This window comes from Geospiza fortis, unplaced genomic scaffold, assembly GCF_000277835.1.
Source record: "Geospiza fortis unplaced genomic scaffold, GeoFor_1.0 scaffold171, whole genome shotgun sequence".
NCBI classification, from domain to species: Eukaryota; Metazoa; Chordata; class Aves; order Passeriformes; family Thraupidae; genus Geospiza; species Geospiza fortis.
In genome coordinates, this window is record NW_005054313.1 from 9,256,784 (window position 1) to 9,268,243 (window position 11,460).

The 11,460-nt window shown below is 38.8% G+C and overlaps 1 protein-coding gene across 2 annotated transcripts in view; it reads right to left on the reverse strand.

The window, feature by feature from the left end:
• The window catches only part of SCAPER (S-phase cyclin A associated protein in the ER), a 135,817-nt gene that overhangs the window by 104,656 nt on the left and 19,701 nt on the right, over positions 1 to 11,460 (reverse strand). For both annotated transcript variants that reach the window (XM_005419697.2, XM_031055946.1), the window contains 5 exons: positions 10,048 to 10,148; positions 9,485 to 9,601; positions 7,448 to 7,608; positions 1,062 to 1,324; positions 428 to 646 (listed from right to left, as the gene is read on the reverse strand). In XM_005419697.2, coding sequence (XP_005419754.1) covers positions 428 to 646; positions 1,062 to 1,324; positions 7,448 to 7,608; positions 9,485 to 9,601; positions 10,048 to 10,148 — 861 coding nt within the window. The remainder of the gene's footprint in view (positions 1 to 427; positions 647 to 1,061; positions 1,325 to 7,447; positions 7,609 to 9,484; positions 9,602 to 10,047; positions 10,149 to 11,460) is intronic.

Sequence of the window (11,460 nt, forward strand, 5' to 3'; positions counted from 1 at the left end):
TGACTCTGTTTCTAACTGAATTTTGATATCCCATGTGCTTCCAGTTTGAATGATGAGCAAAACTGAAGAAAGACTTCAATGAGAGTGTGGCTTAAAATGACTGCTAGTAGAAGGAAATGAAAAATTAGCACAAACATTATTAAAATAAGTAATGAGAGAAAAGATCTATCTATTCCAAGTAACACACTTCTATCTTTCTAGTTTCTATCTTTCTAAGTTCCAAAACTTTACCAGAATTAAATTTTACAAGAAAAGTATCTGTGCAACAATTTATTTTTCCTACAGTAGGTACCTCATAGATTTTTCTACAGTTTTCACATAAGGCTAATAGCAAACACTGTGCAACACAGACCGAGAAAATTAAGGCTTAGATTTATTATTCACTTACAAATCTTATGAGGTTTCTTACCAATCTGGCAGCACTCACATTTGAAATATCTGCAGGATCCATTTCAGTTTCAGATTTAGCTTTTTCTGTTTGATGCCAGTCTGCACAGCCAATGCTCTGGGGGGAAGCCTCATTCATCTGCAGAGTTTTTGAACTGCACTCAGTGCTGCTGAGAACTGGAGGCATCTCAGGAGCTGGTTCTAAGGAATCCCCTTGCAATGCTGTGCCAGGGCTCCCATTGGCTTCTGAGGCTGGGAACTAACAAGAGGCATTTGCAAAATTAACAAAATGGAACATACTGATTTTTAAAGTCAAATTTTAAGGAAATAACTGGCAACAACAGCGAGTGATGCAAATAACTTCCCTTATTTCAGGTGCTCATTACCTTGAAAAGTTGGAGCTTTCTACCTGAAATGTATGTATGAGATGTGTTGAATGCTGACTTGTTGGAAAACATGGAAAAGCAGTCCACAGCATCATACTTTTAATTAGCCTACTTGTGCTGACATCCTACCGCATTCCCATAAATGTAACTGAAATAACCATTATTTGAACAGCCTTTCCTGACCTGGTAAGTTCACAAAAGCTCTAGCCACCACCACATTTAGAAAATGCTCTGAAGAAAAGCTGCAAAGATTTAAAGTTAGAACACGGTTCAAAATGATGGACTGACCTGAGTCTTCTCAGTAAGGGAACCCTCAGAGTGATGCAAAGGATCCTTGTGTACCAGCTCTGTGCTTTCAGACACAGCACTGTCAATGACTGAGCTCCCATGCTTGTTTTCTGCTGGTGGTGAAATGACATTTTCTTTGTCACTGTCACCTCTGGACTTCAGTGATTCTGCAGCTGCAGGAGCTTTTGCTGCCAAAGCAGTGGAGCGAGATCGAACGGGCCTCCCACGCTGAACCGTCTCCCAGCCCTCTGCGTCCTTCCGATCTACGGGAGAAAAACACCCCCACTGTCAGACAGGAACACTTCTAAATAGGAGCATTAGAAACAACTGCTTTATTACAGGATTACACACGTTGTGGGAGAAAAATGTTCTCTTTAAAAATCAATACAAAAAAAAATCAATGACATATTCTTCAGCAAAGCTTTTTACTTGAAGGAATGCTATTGGTATTACAGACACTGGACAACTCCATTCATGGGACAGGTTCTCTTACTGCAGAGTGAAGCTGCTCAGGCACAAAAAGGTCTGGGAAATGGCAAGGTGAACTTAAGCTTGCCACGTTTTTCCTTGCTATTTCATGAGATGGTAAAGCACAACAAAGCAACAGCATCTGCTCTTCTCTGCAGCAACAGTAACGTTAGAGGCCTTTTGTGGAAGTGCAAGTACAGACAAAATAGCACAACTTAGCATGGAAAGTAGAAATGTGGCTCACTATCCTTATTATTCTGCCAGTGCTTTCTTTACATCTTTTTCTATTTGTTTCACTCTGGTAACAAAAATACACTAATTGGTGTCAGCTTTTCGAAAACTGCTTTTCCTGGATTCCAGGAAATAGCAAAATATTGCTAGAATAGGACTGCAAGCTGAAGGAGAAAATAGAAAAGCAGTTTTCTTCAATTACTATGATTTCTATATAGCTGTTACATACAACTTTCTGATCAATATTTCTGATGTTGGTACGTACTTGAAAACCATTTAAAGTTACATTTGTCTGCCTGAAGCATCAGATCCTAGGTGTGACCAGATTTCTAGATTTCAAGGTGACCTCCTTCTCCATATGTAACATTTTTGTGGCCAGCAATTAATAGCAGCATGTAATTTCCCACACATCTTGAAACAACTGTAAGAGATTTTTTGAAGCCTGACAGTACAACTCACAAGTGTGAAAGGTAAGCTCAGGCCTGTCTATCTGCTGAACAAAAATTCTTGCAAAAAACTGAAGAACTAACTATGTATATATTGTCCAACACACTTCTGGCAAAAGCTGCTTTCAAGATTGTTCACATGAAAAGAGGAGAAGGGTGTAGGACATTATTTTCACCCGGAGGAGTAGAGATGCAAAAAATCCCAACACTGTTTTACAGAGGGTAATAATCTGGAATACAATTTGTCTAAACAATTAATTCTCTGGGTATTTGTAAAGCTTTTACTAACAAAGATAGTCATATAGCTCAGGCATAAAGACCAGAGCTGAAGCTCAAATGTTAAGGTTTAACATACAAACTGGATTAAACAGCCTTTAGGTGCACCTGAACTGCTGTCCAACAGCAGCAGTAACCAGTCAACTGGAAATGAGCCAAAACCAGAACTGATGGCACATTTATCCTTTGCTGCCCTTGGCATCCAGCATTTTACAAACACTGCTATTTAACTGTGACGTTCTTTTAACATCTCAGGATGAAACACAGCAGCCTGGCCCAACAGCTGGTGTAACTCCTGAGTTACCAGGGAATTTGACAGGACTGTACTGGAATTTATCTTTGCTGAGCAGCTCATGCAACAGCTGGTTTTACATAACTATATAACTGTTCACAAACCTCAACGACAGATACAAAAAATTAATTTCGTATTTTACTGTTGAGACACTTTCAGTCTAGAAAAATTATTGTGTATTTTTAAGTAAACAAAATTCCCAAACTGTCTGAGTGAATATGGCTGATCTCTTCAAAGATCACTGCTGGTACCAGAGTCTGTGAAAAGCCCTTCTGTGTTCCTTCTCCTCATGTGCATTTGCACACATTGCAGCGTGTCCCACTGGCCAGAACAGCAGTCAAAAAAACACCAATTACATTTTCCTTTGCCACAGACTTCCCACATGATCCCTGCAGGCAACTTTGGCCTTCTTTTCATTTCTTCATCTTCATATAGAAAAAATATTACCTACAGGACCTAGTGATGGGAACATATTGCCCTCTCAGGGACAATCTTAACAGCAGCCATTCTCCAGGGAACAGGGTTTAATTCCCCAGGAATCACAACCAGATTTACTGCAGAAAGCTCCCAGCCTGTGCAGCACCTGGCTCTGCACCCTGTGGGACAAGGACTGCCCAGGCACCTTGTCTCCCACCTCACCCATTTTAGTAACCAACGGGACCACAAAGATTCTGCTGTATCTGGCTTAGGACACAATCTGGCCAAGAAATTTCTCTGGCAAGTAATAGCAGAGATTGTTCAGAAGAACTGCTAAAATCAACCAAAAAACCACCACTGCTTTACTGCAGCAGCTTTTGGGTTGCAATTCTTTCTGCTTGTCATTTGCAAAACAAGATTGTTGAAACACTTCACTTCTATTTGTTCTGAAAACTGAAGTCACCTTTTACATAAAAGCATCTTTTCTACATTAAAAGGATCAGAAGATACCCTTTTGTTGTACCTACTACCTAAACATAATTTTACTAACATCTAGATAAGATATATTAATCATGTAAATGTATCTTAATAATCATACTAATATCTTTTACTAATATCTACTAAAGCTTATTCTACCAAAAAAGAATATTCTTGCCTGTCTTGCCTAGTTGTTCTTTGTCTCGTGGCATATTTCTTAGCAGTCTAAAATGACAGAATGAATCAGAATAAAATTATTCAGAGCATAGAAAAACCATAATCACACTTACTAAAGTAAGAACAAATCTTTTCATAAAAGCCATACATGTTCAATTTTTAATTTGCATTTGTTCACTGTCAGATTCATATTTATTACCCAAGACTCAACCAAGCATTTTAATAGCCCAGAAATACTTGCATTTGAAAGAATATTGTTTGGTGACTTCTTTAAAACAAAGCAGTTTTTAATTCATGGATGTATTCAGACTCCTGACCTACCTGGAGTCAGTTTAACAGTGTGATGCCACCTGACAATTACAGTGCACCAGAAGATTCTGTTCATTTTAATTCACCAAGCAGTTTAGGATTCAGTCACTTCCAGGCACGTTTTTAAACAAGAGTTTGCAAAGCTAATATGTTTATTGACATTAGATCACATCTAATGAGAGACAAAGTTAATACTCAGTGAGGCACCAATCTTCCTCCATGTTTTTTCCCTCTGTGTGGAATTCTTATAGCCCAGTAGACATCTCCACAGGCTACATATCACATGCTGGGTTTGATTACTCCCAGAGCTTTGTAAATGAATAATTCATTTGCCTGCCCTGATCATTCTCTAGTTTCACGTGAACTTGGCTGTCCCTGCCTGCTCTTGTGTTACATGGATGTGACAAGCCATCTGTCATCTCGGGGCCCTCCCAGCCTCCAGGCTCTTGGGAAGTTGCTCCATCTGGAAGAACCATCCAAGGAGCTCACTGGAAACACCACAAACAGAAATCCAGGCACCTGTGTGCAAGCTCCTGGGTTCTAACTCAGGAGATGCACAGCCCCTCTAAAAAATTTACTCACCAGTGACTTCCTGCCCAAACCCCCACAAAAATAAACTTCAGCCCCATCTGAGCCCAAACCAGGAGAGCTGCCTGAGAGGGCTGGAGATGCTGCAAGGTCTCCAGTCTTAGGTACATTACAGAGAACATCTATTCACAGCTATGGACATGAGCAATTCATACAAGAAAGAGGATAATGATAGTAATAACAATAAAAACCAACCAGATTTCAAGTATGGCAGCAGAAAAAAAATTAGTGCTTCTGAGAAGTTCACATGTTCTAGATTGTTCTTTGTCCTAAATCCTGTAATAACATTATTTTAGTTGCAAGCACCTATTCCATTTCTAATACAAACTCTAAACTTGTATAACTCATCTCACTTTTTACCACAAGCACCAGGGAATTCACGAGCAGAAATTGCTCAGACAGTAAGAAGAGATTACATTTCATATTGTAAAAAACACTCTAGCATGAAAGACAATTTTTTGAAATTCATTAAAATATTGAGGGTAACAGTAAGTTTAATGAGGGAAATGAGATAAGATGATTTAACCTCATTTAATTATGCATTCAGAAAAGGAAGATTAAAGAACTATGTGGAAAAATAATGCATTTTCTTTCTCCCTATGGGCTTACTTAGTTAAATTTGGAAATTGCATCAACCATGAAACAGCTACAGTATCATACCACTCATCCACATTAGAAAACCATTGTGAGACCTAATGATAATGCTGTGGGAAATCACTAGAGAAAAAGTGTCTGGGGAAATCCTGTGGCTGTAAGCCCCAGCTGGGCTCTGGGTGGGCAAGGGAGCATTACAGGAGGCAGGGGAACCCTTCCCCCAAGGCCCACATGGCCAAACAGCTGTTTGGGGAGTGCATTAGCTGGGCACGGCAGAGCAGATACACGAGCCTCAGAGCTGCTCCAATAATGCATGTGAAGAGCCCCTGTGGCTCCCATCCCATAAACTTCACAGATTTTCTTCTGTTTTCATCACTGGGGATAACTGGATCTTACCAAAGTGATTCCACCTCCCACACACAGGACAACATGCTCCTACAGAGAACTTGATTTGTTAAAAACATAACAATTCAGCCACGAGCAAATCACTGAAATTCTCCAATGCTCAATGTCAGCAATTAGAGATTCCTAAGAATAAACAAAGTCTAGAGGAATGACTGTTATTTCTTAAAATGAAATGTTTCAAGTCTGGATTGCATCCTCCATTTGATTTGAAGATTACTGAACACCTGTAGCCAGTACTACATGACCTAAGGGGCTTCTCTCTTTTTGGAGCTCATCAGCTGAAAGTAACATTCAATGAAACAGCACAACACTGATTCTTCAGCCCTCTAAAAGCCTCTGAAAGTAACATAAAGTCTTTTGTTTCCCTCTCAGCCCCTTAAAATACATTATCCATATTGAAATACAGATCACTTTTATTCTCTGTGTAGCTAACAACATTCTCCCTATGCACAAGAACACCTAATAAAGGAATTTTAGCAACAGCTTGGAACCCTGTCACTCTATTACGAGTGACAATCACCAGAAAAAGCTTTTGTTACGAGCAACTTCAACTACTGTTTATCTCAAAAGTGCAATTACACATCAGCTACAGTGCTGAAAACTCAGCCACACAGCTCCTGCTCTCTAAGCAGCTCACTGCAACTGTACACAGGCAGCAGCCATGGATCCCCCTTCCAACCAGCACCCCATGGAGTATGGCTGTGATGGTTCTGCTCCCAGCAGAGGAACTCACTCCTGAACTCATTCACGTTACATGCCAGACCCCTGGACAACGTGTTTTACTTCCATGATATGCCAAAAGTCTGCAAGTCACCACACATGGGTTCTACTGCTCCTAGGTTGAACAAACACCTATCTTAAATTGATACATGCACTTTCTGGAACTTAAAAAAAAAAACCAAATGCAGCTCACTTTTAATTTTCTTTCAGAATATCCATTTCTACGTCCTGCCTGATGGTTTTGCAGAAAGTCATCAGAGACCACACATGAAGAAAATAAATGAAAAAGAATCCATTTCTGAAGACAATCTCAGAGATCCAGTGCAAAGAAACTAATTTAATAAACCAAATGGTAGTTTTTTATGTCTGCAACTAAACCAATCCTTTCTAGAACAAAAGATCCTGAATGAGATGGTAGTTTTTATGTCTGCAACTAAACCAAACCTTTCTAGAACAAAAGATCCTGAATCAAGCATTCTCCAAAGAGCATCTTTAGAGAAAAAATTCATAATTAAATGTGGTAACTCTTGTCTTCCAAAAAAACACCAATTGTTACTTCAGCATAGTTCTAATAGCATGTTCTTCCAGAACATATAAAACTATCTTGAGCTCTTCCCAGATTCCTGCACATGCATTATTCTTTATATTGTTAAGCCATCCCAACTTGCAGTCAGTTAGATTGGCAGTTTGTGACCAAAGACCTTTTGCTTCTTGGGCTGTTATAAACTGGTTTTAACAGATCAAATTCTAGTTTGTGATAATACAGCAGAATTTTACCTTCACATGAAAACACATTTTTGTCTTAAACTTAACTACTGCAATAAAAGTCTGCATGAATATTTTATCTTTTATCTCCATATTGAATTTAGACATTGTACTTTGCAAAACTAGGTTTAATTTTGCTTAGAACACAGGTCATCACATTCTGAATTCACTTCATCCCACAGAGTTTGTGAAAACAACTTAGGCCACAGAAGGGGACTTGCCATTTTTCCGCAGTGCCTTCTGTGCAGGAGGTGCCAGGCAGGCTTGTGCTGTTGCCAGCTCAGGATTGGCAGCTTTAGTTCCATGGTTGGCTTTTACCTTATCGGCCCAACTTACACCCGAGGGAGCCAGGCGTGTTGCAGAAATTGTCACTGCAGGGTTCCTAAATGAAAGTCACAGCTCTTTTTAGTGTCTGGTCAAGTAACAGAATGGTTTGTTAGAAAGCTTTATGAGACCATCAGAACAGTGCTGAACAGAACCACCTTTCCTTTGGCAAACTCTCCAGCTTGCAGCAATTTACACTGAAAAGTTGTTGTAATTTGTTCAACTAATTACTGTTTTTAATAAACAAGATTAAATTTAATTGTTGTGATGCTTATTTCTGAAGGCATTAATGTTTTTGGCAACCAAAGCAATTCATCATAAATTCTACAAACTAAGTATTGAAAAATACTCCTGTCATTTCAAGCCTGGCATTTGACCATTTAGTACTCCCAATTCCTTTTCATTAAAAAGAATGAACAGATTTTCCTACTCATCTTCCACATAAGTGATTTTATTTATCACACCCTTCTTGTTATCACTTCTCTAAATTCTTTTCTTTTTGCATCAATGCTGTTGGATACCTCTGACTGTCCCTGTTTCTAGTTTCTGTACTTTTCCTACTTTTTCTACACTGCTTTGGGGAAGATGGGAAGATGACTACAGGTATGAATCATTAATTTCTACAGAGGTACACCACTACCTTCTCTCCTATCCCCTATTCCTTTCTTAGTAACCCCTAGCATTCTGCCAAAAATTTCTGTAGCACCAAGTATGTCTCAGCCCTTATCTTCCATCCTATTTTCTCTCTCACACACAAAATATTGTAGCCCTCTGGAGTTGCCTCGCTTTGAGACACACACTAAGAAGAAAAAAATTTGCAAGTGTGAAGGACAGAAAACTCATCTTGCTGTTCCTTGCTCTAACACACAGAGTTTCTCATCATGTCCCTGTGATTGTGAATAAAACACCTCCAGCAGCAATAGCAACAGGTTATTACAGCCAAATAAGGCTTAGCTGAAAGACTAATTGTGCTGAGCTGTTATGTTCTAATAAAAATAAAAATAAAAGAGCATTGATTTCCACCAGATTCAAGTGTTTCATTTGAGTGCTTGTGCATATTTTCTCCCCACCACCAGGCATTTCAGCAGACACCTCTCAGATGTTGTCAGGTAGGTATCAACAGATTCACCTACACCAAACACACTTTGTAGTATTTTTGTAGAAATACCCGATTTTCAGAGAGCTCAATCCTCAGAGGTGCTGACCCAACAGCCCAGTATCACATCTCTATTGAGGACAATGCAAGCACTCAGGAAACTGGGCAGTGTGTTCCTGAGATTCCAACAAACCTGAACGTTGTTGTTTTTCAGCACATGCCCTGAGAGAGATTTCAACTGCACACATGTGTGCTCTCCAGACTGAGACAGCACCAGGCAGTGCTGCTCTGAATCTATGCACACTTTTGTTGAACTGCTTTCAGATATTTTCATTTCAACAAGTAAAAGATGCTTTACTGTAGTATACAACATGGTCTACATTTGAACTGGTATCAGTTTTGCCACGCATCAGAATCATCATAATCTCACTTTACACTCACTCTTTCTGACCTGTATTTACTTCTGCTCACTCAGCTGGCCATTCACATTGCACACACTGGCCATTCTAAAATGCCAGTTACAGACATTCTGACCTTTGTTTTGTAGAGAGAAGAGAGTACTAAACAGATCACATGAAATACACTGACAGTATTTTATCTTCAGGTCTTTGTAATGACTAGTAATTAAATGTATCACAAAGTCAGGAAAAAGTAAGTCCTTGATAGGATTTTCCTTTAGAGATCATGGGGGTTTTTTTAGGAATGCAAAAAATTGCCTATATGATTTAATAACAACAAAACAATACATTGGTTACTACAGAAAAATAGTGCATTCGTGAACTTTGCTTCAAATTAATCTTTATTTTAGCTTCATTAAACTTCTTAGTTGGTTTCATACCCAAAATTTAAACTCCTTCGAGCATTTGATGTCACACTAATCCTGTCTGTGGAGGGACTTGGGATCACGTGGCGTCCTGGAGACATTTTCTTTACTTCCCAAGCCAGTGAAGTTGGTCTGCAAACCCAGGAAAGAAAAGTTTAAAAATACAATTCACAATAACTCTTCCTCTATAATCTTAAAGCAAAGCTAGAACCACCAAACGCTGCTGAATTTAATCATTCATCTTAGCAATTTTTTCTACACTAACTACAAACCCTATCAGCCACACCCATATCCAAAATATTGCCTCCTCTCAAGACTACAATGCTTATTTCAAATTCCAGTATACAGCAAAACATCAAACCAACCATTCAAAAGGAAAAGATGAGGGAAGGACTCATCCTCATGAGGGAAGGAAACATCCTCTACTTCTAAGTGACAGCGACAACGCACATAAAATGTCCTCACACCCATTTTGTCCAAAAGGAAAATTGGTTCTATTTGCTGAAGCTCTGCTAGAAAATGAAGTTTACTGTGAACTTTACTCTCTCTGTAGATTAAAAAAATACAAATCTAATTACCTGCTTTGAGCATCAGCTTTTTCTAGCTTCTCCTGTAGCTGTATCCAATCAATCAATGCTTTGAAGTCCCTTACATAGTTATCAAGCATCATCAGGACTTCCTGAAAAGCAACCATCACATCAATCTTTCTATTTAAAAACAATCCCCCACCCCAATAAAGGAACTGAAAAGAAAGAAGGACATTTACTATTTAGCTTTCTCATTAAAAATAAACCCAGGAAAACCCATGAAAACAAGAAGGCACAGATAATTAAGATTTTTATGTGAACAATCATTAAAATATTTATCCTAAAAAAAAGGGTGCACATTCTTCAAGGTCTGTGTCAGCATCAGTGTGTAAGGACAAAATGGCAACATTTGCAAGAAAATAATTCTTAACACACATAAGGATACCTGTTTCATTATTTATGCCCCTTTTTTGGTCAGAGTTATCTTTTGAAATATGCTGAACATACATCACCAAGAAGGCAAAACTGCATAAAACCTAACAGGTCAGTGGAAGACTAAAAATATCACAATTAATCTGTATGTGAAATAAAAGCAGACAAAACTACACAAAGGCAACAGCATCAGAACCTGTGTGGGATTAAAACATACACTGTTGGAAACTTATGCGGGCATGCTGGAGATTTACTCAGAATATGCAAAACCTTGATGAAGCAGTTTGAATCTGGAACCACATGTTGCTCTCCAACAAATAAAATTAACTGTTACAAAAGGACATATCAATTAACTTCACACTACTCCAGGAAGAAAATCACAGACAAAATGGCAGTGGCTGAAGAGACTTGTTTCTGATTAAAACACCCTTAACTTTGAGAAATTTTGACTGTGTCTACTGATGCCCAGTTGGCACAAATGTGTGAGTGTAGTGCCTATGGTATGGTCAGATTACATCCAGAAACAATGAAAAATTCAAGGTAAGTTGCCTCTACTCTGTTAATGGCACCAGTTTTTCACTGCAAGGCAGAGCAAAACATAATATGGAACTCTCAGTTGTGTTACCTGGGCAAACTACAGCCATTGCTGCCACTGGCAGGGAAAGGAGCAATTCTTTATATTCCACATATAAATTCAAAAATCATTGACTGAACATGACAAAACACAGACCTAAGGCACCTCCTCAGCAAAGCTGAATATCACCAACACAGCACATGAATGCCTCTCTCAGAGAGTCTGAGCTCATGGCAGTCAGAAAGAGCAGCTTTCATAACTACTCCGTGCCAGACAAGAAAAATGTGTCCCATACTCTGTCGTGACAACATGCTGAAAATAATCAAAATTCATGAATGAAGCTTGAATCTGAAACTTAAATGAGCTTCACATGCAGAATGTAAAGTACAGACATCATTTTATGGTATAAGGAAAAACACTAATGACAAAATGCTGCTGTTTCACAAATTCTTTACTAT